Source organism: Lepidochelys kempii, chromosome 1 (assembly GCF_965140285.1).
Source record: "Lepidochelys kempii isolate rLepKem1 chromosome 1, rLepKem1.hap1, whole genome shotgun sequence".
Lineage (NCBI taxonomy): Eukaryota > Metazoa > Chordata > Testudines > Cheloniidae > Lepidochelys > Lepidochelys kempii.
Window position 1 is genome coordinate 274257364 of NC_136380.1, and position 18718 is coordinate 274276081.

An 18718-nucleotide genomic window follows, 5' to 3' on the forward strand; every position below is an offset into this window, starting at 1 on the left:
GAAATATCGCCAGTTAAAGACGAGACTTTAATTCATGGCCTCCTGGCTCTCACCCAGGTTACTTCCCCCTAAACTAGTGGGAATTTTGTGTGCAAGGGATCTCAATTACCTCCATGTACAGTGCTGGCATTTTATGCTAGAACAACGTTCTGGTATGTTACTCTAGAAACAGAAATAAAGTTAAACAACATTTTTATTTATAAGGTTTCACAAATTGTTTGTAGTGAACACCAGATCTCAGTGGGGCAAGCCAGTGATACAATTTCATATGGTTGTTGCCCACAGATTTTTTTCGCCCTCATACCAACAAAAATGGTTAAGAAAATTGAATTTAGAAAACAGGCCATAAGGGGAATAAGGAGTAGACTTTTGAGAGTAACCAGGAACCCCTAGACCAAGCAGCTCTAAATATAAAACCATAAACTCTAGCCTGAATTTGCAGGTCAGTTTTCAAGATGATCTGACTACCTGTGTGGAGAAGTTAGAAAATTCATGTTTAGACAGAAATGCTGTTGTAACTTGAAGTATGGTATAGCTATTCACTGTTTCATAATTAGCAATCCCGTGGGAAGCAAGCCCTGTGCAAGCTCATTCCTATCATGGAATGTTGCAGGAAAAAAAAGAATTGGGCTTATATTGATCAGACTGACCTCTCATTAATTGAGAGTCAATTTTATACAACTGGAAGTGGACTGAATATTCCTCTTCTACTAGTTGTTTAACATTTACATTTTTTCACACAATAACTATTTTACACATGTATATTATACACCTTTGGTTATTCCATATTCAAATAGAAGAAGGGAAATATGTTTACATTGTGTAAGTCTTGTATACAGTGTATAAGTCTTGTATAGCATGCATTTTATATTATTCCCAGAATACTTTACTGCTCTAATAAATCTTTTCAAGTTCTGTGTAAAGATGGTAAAGTAATTCCAACACAGAAGAAGTGCATTAAGAACAGTTCATGGTGCAACACCACATGCACTTTTACATAGGTGAATTACAGTTTGATTCACTTAGCTTTTTTCAAAACTGTGTGGAAACCTGACAAGAATAGGTTTCCATTAAAATTCCTCAGACACTAGGACTGTGAAGTAACCTGTAGTAAGTTTTTGTGCTACAGTTCTAACTCCTGAAAAATATTACAAATAATTTACATCTACTCAATATTTCTGAGGGTTCAGATATATTCCAATTTTCTTTCTCTCTTTCTTTCAGAAGCTCTCAACTGAAAACATTAATAATAAACAGTAACTTGAATTCTTTTCAAAAGAAGCAGAGCTGTTGTAAGCCTTTGGCTTCAACAACAGCCAGTGGCTACAAGTTCCACAAGTTTAATTATATCTTGTGTTTATTGGTTTTAAATTTGGCATTTTTAATTTCATTGACTGTCCCACTTTTCATTGTATTATGAGACATGGAGAACAGAAGCTTCCAGTCCACCTTCTTTGTACCATTCATTATTTTGTATACTTTATCTTATTCGTTCTTGTTTAGCTCCTTTCTAAGGTAATCAATCCCAGTCTTTTCAATCTCTCGTGAAAGTTTTTCCATCCTTCTGATAGTTTCTTTGCCTTTCTCCAAACCCTCCCTCAATCTACAACATTCTTTTTGAAACTGGGGGACCAGTTCTGCAGTTTACTAGATGAGGCCACATATAGATTTACGTAATGGGATATTTGCTGTAGTATTCTTCATTCTGTTCCTTATACAATAAAAACTCTGTTATCAGGCCCCATACCAATCAAAAAGTGCTATAAACCAGCATTTCTAATCTTTATTGAAAGTCGGTTTATAGTTCTGTTAGCAGCGGGGGGTGGGGTGGGGGTGTGTGTAAATTTTTGTTGCAGAATTTTTAGGCACAGAACTCCCACCGGAGTAGATAGTTGACTCAGAACACTCTAGAGCATATGAACAGTTTAATATTTCTTTTCAATATGCATTATTTTGCATTTACCTACATACAATGTCATTTGCAACCATCATGCCAACTCACTTAGCTTGGTTAAGTCACTGTGAAGTTTGTTACAGTCTTCTCTGGATTTCTGTATAGTCACTCCTGCCTTCCCAACCCTGCTAAATAAGACTGAGTATACAACTAAAAATTAGATTTACATAGTTATATCTCTTGGGTTTGTGAAAAATTGTGCACTACAGTGGCACAGCTGCCGTCCTGTAGCTGTGCTGCCATAGCGGTGGTACTGTAGACATGGCCTAAGCACTGCTTTTATTTAAATTGGGATTAGTTTCCTGCAACTGGATGCCTAGAAAAAAGTTAAAGTGACCCCTGAGGAAGCTATATTAGAATTTGAGTACTCCCTCAAGGATGAAAGGGGTTACAATAGGGCTGAGGCATGTATGCACATAGGGAGAGTCAAATATCCTAAAATGTGCCAGGCTTGGTTGAGCATCAAAATGCAACAGTACATACAAAGAAGAACATGGAAAAATGAACAGCTACAGATCCACTTGCAAAGAAGAACACATGGCAGGAACAGTAATGAGAAAAAACAAGCTCAGCTTTCAGGGCTGTATGCTACTGGGTTTTTTGTTGTTGCTGAATCACAGAATATCAGGGTTGGAAGGGACCTCAGGAGCTCATCTAGTCCAACCCCCTGCTCAAAGCAGGACCAATCCCCAATTAAATCATCCCAGCCACGGCTTTGTCAAGCCTGACCTTAAAAACTTCTAGGGAAGGAGATTCCACCACCTCCCTAGGTAACACATTCCAGTGTTTCACCACCCTCCTACTGAAAAACTGTTTCCAAATTTCCAACCTAAACCTCCCGCACTGTAACTTGAGACCATTACTCCTCGTTCTGTCATCAGCTACCACTGAGAACAGTCTAGAGCCATCCTCTTTGGAACCCCCTTTCAGACAGTTGAAAGCAGCTATCAAATCCCCCCTCATTCTTCTCTTCCGCAGACTAAACAATCCCAGTTCCCAGAATATCCTCATATTTTCTATACCTTATTTGGATTGAGTTAGGGGAGCCCCGCTGTGCCAGACACCGCACAAACACAAGACAAAAAGAAAAGGAGTACTTGGGGCACCTTAGAGACTAACTAATTTATTTGAGCATAAGCTCTCATGAGCTACAGCTCACTTCATCAGATGCATTCGAATGAAGTGAGCTGTAGCTCACGAAAGCTGATGCTCTAATAAATTGGTTAGTCTCTAAGGTGCCCCAAGTACTCCTTTTCTTTTTGCGAATACAGACTAACACGGCTGCTACTCTGAAACCAAACACAGGACTCTGGTCCCTGCCCCAAGGAGCCCCCAGTCACAGCACGCCAGCTATATGCGGACAGTAGCACTGCAATGCAGCCTCTCCCGGGGGCAGAGCAGAGGAGAGAGGTCGTTAGGGGGCCGGGGCAAACCCCTGCTCTGCAGGCTGGGAGGGGTGTACGGCTGAAGCAGGCCTGAAAGGGCCCGCCCCCGTGGTGGTCCAGGGGCCTCGCAGCCGACGCTGAGGCAAGACTCAGGGAAGGGGCAGCTCCGAGGCTGGGCCCGCCCCGCTGCCCATCGCGAGGCGGCAAGGGGCGCGCAGGGGCCGGGACAGGGCAGCGGGAGCACGTCGCGGCTCGGGGGGGAGGGGGGGAGCGGAGCAGCCCCTCCCCGCCGGAGGAGCGCGGGCGGCATCACCCACCCCGTCGTGTCCCCTCCGCCCCACTCGCCTGGGGGAGGCCCCAGCCCGGCCGGCCGCATCGCCCCACCCTTCCAGCGCTCCCCTACCTGGCGCCCGGGGGTAACGCTCTCTCCCTGCTGCAAACGCCCATAACTCGTTCCGCAGCTACCGAGCCCCTGCTGGGAGTACCCGGGACGCTCCCTTCTGCGCTACGCAAGCGCAGAGCCACCGCCGGCCCGAAGAATGCCGGGAGCTGTCCCTCCAGACTACAGGTCCCAGCGTGCCGGCTGGCTTGAGGTAGCCTAGGGCACTAGGGCCTGACGTCTCGGCGAGGCCGGCAGGCATGCTGGGAAATGTAGTCTTGGATTTAGGCTTGGCGGATTCCCCTCACACAAAGAGCGATCTTCTGTGCCATGGAGAGCCGTCCTTACCCTTTGTGGCGCGTTGCATGGCGGGAGTCATAGTCTCCGCTATGCACGCTGGGGCTTGTAGGCTCGCGGGAGTTTTGGTTCGACCAACGTCGACGCGTATTCGGGTCCCGCCCTGCGCGGGCTGACGCAGCCACGGAGTGATGTTTGATGGTGTCGCCTAGCAGCAGCCGTTGCCTCCGGTAGCTTCAACCGAGACGGGTGAGGGCAGGAGGGCGCGGCGGTGGGGGGAGGAGGGGAGCTGCCGGGCAGGGGGGAGGCCGCCGGTGGCCCTGGAGGGCAGTTGGGGTGGTAGCGGCGGCCCCCGTCTTTTCCCCACGTCCCGCCTCCACGGGGCCCAGGCTCGGGGCGCGTTATCCGGGCACTTGCGAGGGAGCCGCGCCGCAGCCTCCCGCCGGCAGCGCCTTGCGCGGCTGAGGAGCCTGGCTGTGGCCCGGTGGGAGAGGGCAGCTGCCTCCCTGCAGAGCGCGGCCACGCGCCGTGGGAGGGCCCGGGCCCGCGTGGGCAGGAGCACGGCTCTTGCTGGTGGAGGCCATGTGCGAGCGGAGACTGCGGTGCGCGCCCGGCACACGCTGATGGGGAAGAGCCACAGCCATGGTCGCGGGGCCGGTGGCGTGTGAGGGAACCATGGGGTGCGCGTCAAGCCTCTAAAACCGTTCCTGGCAAAGAGAAAGGATGTGAAACCATCGGGTCGCTAATTGCGATGGTGTGATGCTCCCCTGGGTACCCAGGGTCACCGCCACCTGTCCTGAGCAGGAGGAAGCCTTGACTGTGCCAGCTCCTCTCTTAGCCTAGTGCAGACCCTGTGCTTTGCTTTCCACAGGTTAGAGATAGGCACACTCCAGCCCTGGAACCCTCTGAGCATCTGCTAGAGTGTCCAGCCCCAGGTCCACTGGGCACTTGCATTATTCACAGATTCACTGCTTGCAAATAAGCAAAAAGGAAAAGGAGTACTTGTGGTACCTTAGAGACTAACCAATTTATTTGAGCATGAGCTTTCGTGAGCTACAGCTCACTTCATCGGATGCATACGGTGGAAACTGCAGCAGACTTTATATACACACAGAGAATATGAAACAATACCTCCTCCCACCCCACTGTCCTGCTGGTAATAGCTTATCATGCTCAAATAAATTGGTTAGTCTCTAAGGTGCCACAAGTACTCCTTTTCTTTTTGCGAATACAGACTAACACGGCTGTTACTCTGAAACCTGCAAATAAGCAGTACATTTCAGTTTACTGGTTACCTTACATCACTCCACTTAACGCTCATCACTTATAGTTATGTTTAAAGTGAAAACAAAAGTTGATTTATCTAAGTATAGAGATTCCAGGGATAGCAAGTTAAAGTATCGGAAACAAAGGGTTACATATAAAATAAAATCATAACGCACATTCTAGGGTTTAGTTTTAATTAACAAGATACTCTCATGCCTAATAAAATATTGTTCACCGGCACTTTCCAGCCAGGTGGGCTGTGATCCCTTTTTCATGAGAGATGACACACTGTCTGCTTGGTGTGAAGGTATGCTTCACTCTCGGCTGTGCCCCCACAATCCACTGTCTTTACTTGAAAATGGGATCCCTTCCTGCTGTTTATTTCTTTGTGAAATCTACAAGAATAAATGTTCAGAATCTTTCCACTGGTATCACCGTTACTATGCAAATAGACCACCGTTATTATAAAGTGGACAGTATACAATAGTGGTTCTCAGCCCGTGTGCCGCTTGTGGCCCAATCAGCACACATCTATGGCCCATGTGACATCCTCAGGGCCATATAGATAGCATACATATTTTGTGGATGTGGCCCACATAACACATAGAGAGCTGTATATTCAGCCCACAATGGTACATAGGTTGAGAACCACTGGTATACAATGACCAGACAGCGACATAACCATCTGTTATCCCTGCCTGCAAAGAACCTGTCTGTGACATGCCACCTTCTGGTGATCTGCCTTACCTTAAGAACATAATTTACAATATAGATGGATAATTTTTGAAATATTAGCCAGACATGCATTTGGCAATGATTATGATGACTAGTGTGATACTGGCTGTTGGTAGAGAGCTCACATGCCACCCTTTGGTGAACTATTATGCATATATCTAACCCAGCAAATCCTTGTAAAAGTATCTGCACCCCCTGTGCCCTCTGCCAGTTGGCACCCAGAGGTTCTTAGGTCATAGATGGTGCCATTAATAGAACTTGCTTATCCATTTGTCACACTTCACTTAAAGTATTGGACTATATAAACTATAATGTGTTATATATAAAGTCATATTGGATTGAACTACATCTCAACCATGCTCCAATTTCAAACAGCTACAAGGTAATGTAGTTCACCACTCTGGCTGGCTGAGATGAAAAAAATTAAAAGTTGTGTGTCATCAGCATACTGATGGCATCACAAGCCATATCTCCTAATATACCCTCTCAATGATCCTATACATACTGTACACTGAAGAAGAGGGGTAACTAAACAGAGCCCTGTATGAGATGAGATGACCCCAAGTCATGTAAAATCAGCCCCATCTACTGCCGCATAAGTCCGCAGGCAAGTTGGTCAACAATAGCTCACAATCATTAGTATGCAAAGCAGCAGATAGATCTAATACTATCAGCATGGACCCACAAGCTTCATCCATTGTGATAAAGAGATCATCTACAAATACAACCAGCACAGCATGTTCTAGCAAGTGGAGGAAGCAAGTGTTGTTTTTTTTTTGAATGTGCCATCATCAATAAACTGATACTTTATAGCCTTATTTGGTTTACTGCACCCAAAAGTGTCCTTTGCATTTTCAGAACATATAGAAGACCCAGTCAGTGCTCCTAAGAATTTACAGTTTAAAGTCCCAATCCTATAATTGGATTAATAGTCATTCATGCAAACACAGAGGTCTTTCCACTTGACCAATTGCAAGATTGATGCCTATATAAAAGACAGTAGTTAACAAGTGGTTATAAGAAAAACAAAACAGTTGGGAAGGTAAACGTAAGATAAGAGTTACAACAAGATCATGTAGTTGCTTGAATAATTTTGTTTCAGAGTAGTAGCCGTGTTAGTCTGTATTCGCAAAAAGAAAAGGAGTACTTGTGGCACCTTAGAGACTAACAAATTTAAATTTGAGCATAAACTTTCGTGGGCTAAAACCCACTTCATCAGATGCATTCAGTGGAGAATACAGTGGGGAGATTTATATACATAGAGAACATGAAACAATGGGTGTTACCATACACACTGTAACAAGAGTGATCACTTAAGGTGAGCTATTATCAGCAGGAGAGCGGGGGAGGGAGGGAACCTTTTGTAGTGATAATCAAGGTGGGCCATTTCCAGCAGTTGACAAGAACATCTGAGGAACAGTGGTAGGTGGAGGGGGGGGAATAAACATGGGGAAATAGTTTTACTTTGTGTAATGACCCATCCACTCCCAGTCTCTATTCAAGCCTAAGTTAATTGTATCCAGTTTGCAAATTAATTCCAATTCAGCAGTCTCTCATTGGAGTCTGTTTTTGAAGTTTTTTTGTTGAAGAATTGCAACTTTTAGGTCTGTAATCGAGTGACCAAAGAGATTGAAGTGACTCCAACTGGTTTTTGAATGTTATAATTCTTGACGTCTGATTTGTGTCCATTTATTATTTTATGTAGAGACTGTCCAGTTTGACCAATGTACATGGCAGAGAGGCATTGCTGGCACATGATGTCATATATCACATTGGTAGATGTGCCAGTGAATGAGCCTGCTGGAAATGGCCCACCTTGATTATCACTACAAAAGGTTTCCCCCCTCCCCCCTGCTCTCCTGCTGGTAATAGGTCACCTGAAGTGATCACTCTCTTTTTACAGTGTGTATGGTAACACCCATTGTTTCATGTTCTCTATGTATATAAATCTCCCCACTGTATTCTCCACTGAATGCATCCGATGAAGTGGGTTTTAGCCCACGAAAGCTTATGCTCACATAAATTTGTTAGTCTCTAAGGTGCCACAAGTACTCCTTTTCTTTTTGAAGAATTTTGAGTCTCAGTACATTATTTAGGGTATCATTGCTTAATAAATATATTCATGTGTCTCATTGCTTATAAAATATATTCATTGTTTTAACAAAGCTTTTAATAACAATTGTAACCATTCCGCCACGCGGAGTTGGCAGTGACAAGGCCGGGTTCAAAATCTAGGTGTTCCTTTTTCACAATACCACAAGAACCAGAGCCCCGATCCCAGTAACCTGGGAAAATTATATATCACTTGCTGGGTGCCTCAGAGAGGCAATACTTCCCCTCTTGCAAGCACTGAGTCTGGCATGGAAAATAATTTTTATAATAAAGAGGGGAAAAGTAACCCGGCTTTACCTTGGGAAAATGTTGCAGGCAGGTGTGACAGGTTTGGTCACAGAGATCCCCTTGGGACTGTCACCTGATGTGCTGAAATTACCTCTGAGCCTGTTTTCCCTGCCAGCTTGGGACTCCAGAACCCTGTCTTGTTGAGCCAGACCCGCCAGCCTGCTGCAACACAGACCCAGGGTCTGGACCACACCCCCAAAGCTACAGGCTTTAAGTGAAAACATCTCAGTAGGTTACCTGTCCCAGCATCCAGACACCCAGTTCCCAATTGGATCCAACCCCCAAATAAATCCGTTTTACTCTGTATAAAGCTTATACAGGGTAAATTTGTAAATTGTTCACCCTCTGTATCACTTCTAGAGAGAGATGCTCAGCTGTTTACTCCCCCAGGTATTAATCACTTACTCTGGGTTTATTAATAAACAAAAGTGATTTTATTAAGTATAAAAAAGTAGGATTTAAATGGTTTCAAGTAATAACAGCCAGAACAAAGTAAATCACAAAGAAAAATAATGCAAAAACATGCAAGTCTAAGCCTAATACATTAAGAAACTGATTACAGGTAATATCTCAGAGATGTTCCAATAAACTTCTTTCACAGACTAGAATTCTTCCTAGTCTGGGCCCAATCCTTTCCCCGGTACAGTCCTTGTTAGTTCCAGCAGACATCTCAGGTGGTAAGCAGGGGTTTTCTCATAACTGGCATCCCCTTGTGTCCTGCTCCACCCCCTTTTATAGCTTTGGCACAAGGCAGGAATCTTTTGTCTGTGCTTGTCCCTACCCCTACCTCCTCAATGGAAAAATACAAGGGTTAAAATGGATTCCAGGGTCATGTGACATGGTGACATGTCACTGTAAAACCCCTAGTCTCCATTCTTCCTGGGTTGGCCCACATGTACACAGGAAGTTTTGCATGTAAATAAACCATTTACAACAAATTGACTAGGTCAATGGGAGCCATCAAGATTCTAAACCACCATTAATGGCCCACACTTTGCATAATTATAATAGGGCCTCAGAGTTATACTTCATATTTTTAGCTTCAGATACAAGAATGATACATGCATACAAACAGGAGGAATATATTCAGTAGGTTATAACCTTTGTTATGATACTTTATAAGAGACCTTTTGCTTAAAGAATATTCCAGTTACAGCATATTTACACACATAAGCATATTTCCATAAAAGATATGGAGTGCAACGTCACAGCAGAATTCATAGCATCATGAGCAACACACCCATCCCAGAGTATGTTGGGCAGTGTTTTTGCCTCAGGTTCTTAAGTCTGACAATCAAAAGTTCCTTTAACATACTCCTCCTTTCCCCCTCCACCACATCCCACTCTCAGTTGTTCTCCTTGCTCCTACCCCTCACTTAGCGAGCACAGTTCAGCTGAGCGTGAAACCCTCAATCAGGGCATGCTAAGCACAGTTCTGCTCCCACAAACCAAGGATAACAACACTTTATTAGCCCTGCACCCAATTACAAAGTGACTTGCAATCCAGCACCCGCCAAAAGTGATCATTTGGGCAAAGCAGCTCCATCATGCTGTGCACCTAGGCCAAATGGGAATGTCTACGCAAACAAGGTCAGTTGCGGAAATCTTCTTCCCTAGTTCATCACTAGATGTCAGGGTAGAATTAATTCAGACCCTGCTTACAGGGTCAAACATAAAATTGGTATCGTGAAATGAAGTAGCCTATAGGTTTGTATAAATGGGATTTGAGATGCCGAAGTCATTGGCTAATTAAGGATTAGGAAGAACAAGAGGTGTGTGGCAGGACAGTGAAGGACTGGTTGCACGGCAGAATGCTAGAGTGGGGCTGTTGGAAGATAATTCTGTGCTTATATTCTTGGATGTGTCCTTGCTGTGGAAGGGACAGTAAAACCCTCAATCATTTGTCTGTCTGTGGAAGTGGGCCTGTGGTTCCATTTCAGTACTGCTTGTTGACGTCTCATGGCCCATGTTTTCATGATGCCAATAGCCTATTTGCCTAATCTGCAGTCTCAGCCTCTTCTTCTCCTTGGTCATCTGCTACTCTGACACATCATCTCCTTTTGCTTAGAATATATTTTCCCTCTTTTCGCCTAATTAACTGGGCAGGACTAGCATTTCAAAAGATCATTGAATTTCTTCTGCATGGCATACTGCAGCTGTGTCTCCCTGTCATCCAGGAGAAGCAGAAGATCAGAAATATATGCATAATGCATGTGTAGTGTCATCCTTGGAAGATGATTGATTACATAGAATATATATTTTCCAGAACACTTAGTAAACACAGAGAAACTGACTCTACAACAGTGGTGGACAACCCGCGGCCCATATTTGTTTACATTGACTGTCTGCAGGCATGACTGCCTGTAGTTCTCAGTGGCCGCGGTTCCACAGGGACATGGTGGCCGCCGCTTCTCGCAGCTCCCATTGGTCGGGAATGGTGAACCGCGGCTACTGGGAGCTGCGGACGGGGTGCCTGCAGACGGTCAATGTAAACAAACTGTTGCCTGGCCCGCCAGCATATTACCCTAACGGGCTGCGTGTGGGCTGCAGGTTGCCCACCACTACTGTAGAATGTTATGGTAAATATATTTTCCCACAATTCCTACATTTTTCTTTTTTATGACATATTATGCATTTGGGCTATTAAAGGCTTTTTAATACTGGCCAATATACAAAATCAAGTAATGTAGAGCTTCTGAATGATATTGCAGTAATTAATATATCTCTTTTTCCTCTCTTCAGGTACTTTTGCTCAGTGTCTAAGGATTCCCCAATAAAACTGGATTTAAACTTGTAAAAATGATATAACTGAAATAATAAATGTGAAGTACAGAGAGCTGGCAGGTCACTTACATTTTCACTGGAGGCTAGGAAAGGATGATTTGCCTCATAACTTAATTGCACAACTGGAGGAGAAAAGTTTTCATGTTGTCATCACAGACAATTCTAGGAATGCTTTGAGGAAGACAGTGGCAGCTGAGGTTGTGTGGCTGTGGAGTATAAAAAGGGAGGTTAAGTTGGTGAAACTCTAGACTGGGCTGAGGTAATGCAGAGCAAGTTGTGCCAATTCCCAGAAGTATGCATGAGATTCTGACAGCCTCAGGTGTGGGGAGTATGAGGGCTAAAAAGACATCAAAAGTCCTCTCTTTTTGTAGCTGGGGCACATAGGAGAAGTTGGATGTTGGAGGGCAGGTCTACACTACAGGGCGAAGTTGACCTAAGTTATGCAACTCCAACTATGTGACTAAAGTAACTGGAGTTCACATATCTTAGGTTGACTTATTGCGGTGTCTACACCATGCTAGATTGACAGAAGACACTCTCCTGTTGACTTACCTTATGCTTTTTGTTCCGGTGGAGTACCAGAGTTGATGGGAGAGCGAATGGCGGTCGATTTAGCTGGTCTTCACTAGACCTGGTGAAATGACCCCTGGGGGATCGACAGCCACATGTCAATCCCCTGTAAGTGAAGATCAGCCCTGAGAGAGTGATTGTCATGCACAAAATATCTGTCCCAATTCCGTATGTAAGTTCACAGCAATGGACTAAATATACTGACTGTTCTGGGGGTTTTTTTGTTTTGTTTTTTACTGCATTGTTGCCATCCTTCTAACTTAGGGCAATAAATAGATTTTTAAAAAAATGCTTGTTCTGTGTTTAAATTTAGCAGGGCGTAACTGCTGTTTTGGGGCTATTGTCAGCGCATGGTAGGAACAGCCACGGTGAATGTAGTAATCCACAAACTCAAACCCCCTTATGGAGATAGTGCAGACATTTCTCACCATGTCCAATACAATGGCAAGCCACTGTGACCATAGTTATAGACAGGAGAGAAGCTCCATGTAGATGGACTTACTGTTTCATATTCTTATTACCCTCACAATAGACTGGCCAGTTTTCAGATTAACTACTGGATTTTATGGATACAGGCACAATAAGCAAAAAGATGAGGGTCGTAGCCAGCACAAGAATTTTGCTGCCTTACAGAAATGGATGCTGGATAATCAGATGTTCGGAGTACAATTCTTGGGTGTTATATAAGAGATTTTCTGTTGCCACAGGCAGATTTGCCTTCTGGAATATCTGCTTCAAAGATCGCAGTGTGTTCACTGAGGGTATGTCTACACTACTAAATTAGGTCGAATTTATAGAAGTCGTTTTTTTAGAAATCGCTTTTATATATTCGAGTGTGTCCGTCCCCACAGAAAATGCTCTAAGTGCATTAAGTGCATTAACTCAGCGGAGCGCTTCCACAGTACCGAGGCAAGTGTCGACTTCCGGAGCGTTGCACTGTGGGTAGCTATCCCACAGTTCCCGCAGTCTCCGCTGCCCATTGGAATTCTGGGTTGATATCCCAATGCCTGATGGGGCTAAAACATTGTCGTGGGTGGTTCTGGGTACATATCGTCAGGCCCCCGTTCCCTCCCTCCCCCCGTGAAAGCAAGGGCAGACAATCATTTCGCGCCTTTTTTCCTGAGTTACCTGTGCAGACGCCATACCACGGCAAGCATGGAGCCCGCTCAGGTAACCGTCACCCTATGTCTCCTGGGTGCTGGCAGACGCGGTACGGCATTGCTACACAGGAGCAGCAACCCCTTGCCTTGTGGCAGCAGACGGTACAGTACGACTGGTAGCCGTCATCGTCATGTCTGAGGTGCTCCTGGTCGCCTCTGTGAGGTCGATCAGGAGCGCCTGGGCAGACATGGGCGCAGGGACTAAATTTGGAGTGACTTGACCAGGTCATTCTCTTTAGTCCTGCAGTCCTATTGAACCGTCTTATGGTGAGCGGGCAGGCGATACGGACTGCTAGCAGTCGTACTGTACCATCTTCTGCCAGGCAGGCAAGAGATGAGGATTGCTAGCAGTCGTATTGTACCATCTTATGCCAGGCAGGCAAGAGATGAAGATGGCTAGCAGTTGTACTGTACCATCTTCTGCCAAGCAGCCATGAGATGTGGATGGCATGCAGTCCTTCTGCACCGTCTGCTGCCAGCCAAAGATGTAAAAGATAGATGGAGTGGGTCAGAACAAGAAATAGACCAGATTTGTTTTGTACTCATTTTCCTCCTCCCCTGTCTAGATCACACTGCAGTCACTCACAGAGAAGGTGCAGCGAGGTAAATCTAGCCATGTATCAATCAGAGGCCAGGCTAACCTCCTTGTTCCAATAACAACGATAACTTAGGTGCACCATTTCTTATTGGAACCCTCCGTGCAGTCCTGCCTGAAATACTCCTTGATGTACAGGCACACCCTTTGTTGATTTTAGCTCCCTGAAGCCAACCCTGTAAGCCGTGTCGTTAGTCGCCCCTCCCTCTGTCAGAGCAATGGCAGACAATCGTTCCGCGCCTTTTTTCTGTGCGGACGCCGTACCAAGGCAAGCATGGAGGCCGCTGAGCTCATTTTGGCAATTAGGAGCACATCAACCACCACACGCATTATCCAGCAGTATATGCAGCACCAGAACATGGCAACGCGATACCGGGCGAGGAGGCGACGTCAGCGCGGTCCCGTGAGTGATCAGGACATGGACACAGATTTCTCTGAAAGCATGGGCCCTGACAATGCATGCATCATGGTGCTAATGGGGCAGGTTCATGCTGTGGAACGCCGATTCTGGGCTCGGGAAACAAGCACAGACTGGTGGGACCGCATAGTGTTGCAGGTCTGGGACGATTCCCAGTGGCTGCGAAACTTTCGCATGCGTAAGGGCACTTTCATGGAACTTTGTGACTTGCTTTCCCCTGCCCTGAAGCGCATGAATACCAGGATGAGAGCAGCCCTCACAGTTGAGAAGCGAGTGGCGATAGCCCTGTGGAAGCTTGCAACGCCAGACAGCTACCGGTCAGTTGGGAATCAATTTGGAGTGGGCAAATCTACTGTGGGGGCTGCTGTGATGCAAGTAGCTCACGCAATCAAAGATCTGCTGATATCAAGGGTAGTGACCCTGGGAAATGTGCAGGTCATAGTGGATGGCTTTGCTGCAATGGGATTCCCTAACTGTGGTGGGGCTATAGACGGAACCCATATCCCTATCTTGGCACCGGAGCACCAAGCCGCCGAGTACATAAACCGCAAGGGGTACTTTTCGATAGTGCTGCAAGCTCTGGTGGATCACAAGGGACGTTTCACCAACATCAACGTGGGATGGCCGGGAAAGGTGCATGATGCTCGCATCTTCAGGAACTCTGGTCTGTTTCAAAAGCTGCAGGAAGGGACTTTATTCCCAGACCAGAAAATAACGGTTGGGGATGTTGAAATGCCTATATGTATCCTTGGGGACCCAGCCTACCCCTTAATGCCATGGCTCATGAAGCCGTACACAGGCAGCCTGGACAGTAGTCAGGAGCTGTTCAACTACAGGCTGAGCAAGTGCAGAATGGTGGTAGAATGTGCATTTGGACGTTTAAAGGCGCGCTGGCGCAGTTTACTGACTCGCTTAGACCTCAGCGAAACCAATATTCCCACTGTTATTACTGCTTGCTGTGTGCTCCGCAATATCTGTGAGAGTAAGGGGGAGACGTTTATGGCGGGGTGGGAGGCTGAGGCAAATCGCCTAGCAGCTGGTTACGCGCAGCCAGACACCAGGGCGGTTAGAAGAGCACAGGAGGGCGCGGTACGCATCAGAGAAGCTTTGAAAACCAGTTTCATGACTGGCCAGGCTACGGTGTGAAAGTTCTGTTTGTTTCTCCTTGATGAAACCCCCCGCCCCTTGGTTCACTCTACTTCCCTGTAAGCTAACCACCCTCCCCTCCTCCCTTTAATCACCGCTTGCAGAGGCAATAAAGTCATTGCTGCTTCACAGTCATGCATTCGTTATTCATTCATCACACAAATAGGGAGATGACTACCAAGGTATCCCAGGAGGGGTGGTGGAGGAGGGAAGGAAAATGCCACACAGCACTTTAAGCACAGCACTTTAAAAGTTTACAACTTTAAAATTTTTTGAATGACAGCCTTCTTTTTTTTGGGCAATCCTCTGTGGTGGAGTGGCTGGTTGGCCGGAGGCCCCCCCACCGCGTTCTTGGGCGTCTGGGTGTGGAGGCTATGGAACTTGGGGAGGAGGGCGGTTGGTTACAGAGGGGCAGCAGTGGCAGTCTGTGCTCCAGCTGCCTTTGCTGCAGCTCAACCATACACTGGAGCATTCTGGTTTGGTCCTGCAGCAGCCTCAGCATTGAATCCTGCCTCCTCTCATCACGCTGCCGCCACATTTGAGCTTCAGCCCTGTCTTCAGCCCGCCACTTACTCTCTTCAGCCCGCCACTTACTCTCTTCAGCCCTCCACCTCTCCTCCCGGTCATTTTGTGCTTTCCTGCACTCTGACATTATTTGCCTCCACGCATTCGTCTGTGCTCTGTCAGTGTGGGAGGACAGCATGAGCTCGGAGAACATTTCATCGCGAGTGCGTTTTTTTTTCTTTCTAAGCTTCACTAGCCTCTGGGAAGGAGAAGATCCTGTGATCATTGAAACACATGCAGCTGGTGGAGAAAAAAAAAGGGACAGCGGTATTTAAAAAGACACATTTTATAAAACAGTGGCTACACTCTTTCAGGGTAAACCTTGCTGTTAACATTACATACATAGCACATGTGCTTTCGTTACAAGGTCGCATTTTGCCTCCCCCCACTGCGTGACTACCCTCTCAACCTTCCCCCCTCCCTGTGGCTAACAGCGGGGAACATTTCTGTTTAGCCACAGGCAAACAGCCCAGCAGGAATGGGCTCCTCTGAGTGTCCCCTGAAGAAAAGCACTCTATTTCAACCAGGTGACCATGAATTATATCTCACTCTCCTGAGGATAACACAGAGAGATAAAGAACGGATGTTGTTTGAATGCCAGCAAACATACACTGCAATGCTTTGTTCTACAATGATTCCCGAGTACGTGTTACTGGCCTGGAGTGGTAAAGTGTCCTACCATGAAGGACGCAATAAGGCTGCCCTCTCCAGAAACCTTTTGCAAAGGCTTTAGGACTACATCTAGGAGAACCGCGAATGCCAGGGCAAAGTAATCCTTTCACATGCTTGCTTTTAAGCCATGTATAGCATTTTAAAAGGTACACTCACCAGAGGTCCCTTCTCCGCTTGCTGGGTCCAGGAGGCAGCCTTGGGTGTGTTCGGGGGGTACTGGCTCCAGGTCCAGGGTGAGAAACAGTTCCTGGCTGTTGGGAAAAGCGGTTTCTCCGCTTGCTTGCTGTGAGCTATCTACAACTTCATCATCATCATCATCTTCTTCGTCCCCAAAACCTGCTTCCATATTGCCTCCATCTCCATTGAAGGAGTCAAACAACGCGGCTGGGGTAGTGGTGGCTGAACCCCCTAAAATGGCATGCAGCTCATCATAGAAGCGGCATGTTTGGGGCTTTGACCCGGAGCGGCCGTTCGCCTCTCTGGTTTTCTGGTAGGCTTGCCTCAGCTCCTTCAGTTTCACGCGGCACTGCTTCGGGTTCCTGTTATGGCCTCTGTCCTTCATGCCCTGGGAGATTTTGACAAAGGTTTTGGCATTTCGAAAACTGGAACGGAGTTCTGATAGCACGGATTCCTCTCCCCAAACAGCAATCAGATCCCGTACCTCCCGTTCGGTCCATGCTGGAGCTCTTTTGCGATTCTGGGACTCCATCATGGTCACCTGTGCTGATGAGCTCTGCATGGTCACCTGCAGCTTGCCACGCTGGCCAAACAGGAAATGAGATTTAAAAGTTCGCGGTTCTTTTCCTGTCTACCTGGCCAGTGCATCTGAGTTGAGAGTGCTGTCCAGAGCGGTCACAATGGAGCACTCTGGGATAGCTCCCGGAGGCCAATACCATCGAATTGTGTCCACAGTACCCCAAATTCGAGCCAGCAAGGTTGATTTAAGCGCTAATCCACTTGTCAGGGGTGGAGTAAGGAAATCGATTTTAAGAGCCCTTTAAGTCGAAATAAAGGGCTTCATTGTGTGGACGGGTGCAGGTTTACATCGATTTAACGCTGCTAAATTCGACCTAAAGTCTTAGTGTAGACCAGGGCTGAGAAACACAATGTACTGCATTATGAGATTGGTGGATGGTTCTTAGCATCAGTCTCTGCTATTCACATGGTTGCTTTTGACAATCATAGCTACAAGTTCATAAATAGTACTGATGTTTAATTATTTTGTTGTTACAGGAAAAACTATTTTAAATTCAAGATGCCACCCAATTTAGATTGGAAGAAGCTTATGAGAATTGATGCTGACGATCTGCCTCGTCAAGAAGAACTGGCAGATAGTTTGCTGGTGACTGTATCCAAGGTACTTTAAGTGAACTTTAATAGTTTTATTATTCATCTTTAATTAACCTGAACTGGTATAGTACGTGTTTAGTGTTAAGTGTGTTTATTTAATTTTCTTGATGTTTAACTAAACCATATTCTTGTCTGTATTTAGGTTGAAGGAAATGACTTAAAAGATGAAAATCTTGAACATGTGGTACATCTTTTTAAAATTACACAGTCACTAATGAAGGTTTGTATTGATCTTATTTTTTAAAACAACATGACTTTTTAAAATGCATTCATGTATTTATTTTTAGATAAAACTATTTGTTTCCATTTTCAAGTGGAAGCTCAGGGCTTAGTTCTTTTTTCATACATCTTCACACATGTAACTCCCATATGTACTGGAAGACACACATACTTTGTTGCTTTACATAAGTGCTTCTGGGAGTTATATGTGTGTATGATGAATGTAAAAACAGATTGTGTAATTAAAAGAGCCTGCTTTTCCAGACAGAGAAATACGAACACAAATCTCAAACAATTTTTAGGTGCTGTAAAATATCTTAAAAATTGTTTTTCTGTAACATTTGTGGCACATAAAAATACATGATGATGTGGTGCCAGTTTGATTGGTACTAGTTTGGAATAACCTTCAAAACTTGAGTGTGAGCACTACTCATTAGGAAGGTGGTGTGAGGTTGAAAGGGATAGTTTTTAAATTGTTGGATGCCAGGTAATTTTGTTTGAAAAATTATGAACAATATTTAGTTTAGAGAAACAAGGAATTGTAGGCGAGCTCTTACTAATTGTTTGTTTCTCTTATTGTCAGTTCCGGGGTCTGGCTCCCCCTTATGTAGTCACAGAGGTTCTTTTTCATACCTTACAGGACACCATGATCAAGACCAAGCAAAATAATCACAGTTGTTAATCATGGCTATTTTATTATTAAAGAAAGATTTAAAAAAATAAACCAAACTGCACAAATGACTGAACACAAATGATAAACTGGTTACTTCTGTTACAATCTTTTTTGCATGTCTCTCTGTGGGAAGCTATTAATACCCTTGTGC

At 45.5% G+C, this 18718-nt stretch overlaps 2 protein-coding genes across 8 annotated transcripts in view; one reads left to right on the top strand and one right to left on the bottom strand.

Annotated features, from left to right (window-relative positions):
* TMTC3 (transmembrane O-mannosyltransferase targeting cadherins 3) overlaps nucleotides 1-3880 on the bottom strand; it is a 45999-nt gene extending 42119 nt beyond the window's left edge. Inside the window, exon 1 of the mRNA XM_073327596.2 lies at nucleotides 3743-3880. The gene's annotated coding sequence lies outside the window, so the exon portion shown is untranslated. The remainder of the gene's footprint in view (nucleotides 1-3742) is intronic.
* Nucleotides 3881-4098: 218 nt separating this feature from the next.
* CEP290 (centrosomal protein 290) overlaps nucleotides 4099-18718 on the top strand; it is a 122584-nt gene continuing 107964 nt past the window's right edge. For 5 of the 7 annotated variants that reach the window (XM_073327590.2, XM_073327592.2, XM_073327593.2 and 2 more), the window contains exons 1-3: nucleotides 4100-4264; nucleotides 17559-17682; nucleotides 17818-17895. In XM_073327590.2, coding sequence (XP_073183691.2) covers nucleotides 17581-17682; nucleotides 17818-17895 — 180 coding nt within the window. In that variant the 5' untranslated portion in view covers nucleotides 4100-4264; nucleotides 17559-17580. Of the gene's footprint in view, nucleotides 4265-17558; nucleotides 17683-17817; nucleotides 17896-18718 lie in introns of all 7 variants that reach the window. The other 2 variants (XR_012156724.2, XM_073327595.2) reach the window with 2 other exon arrangements.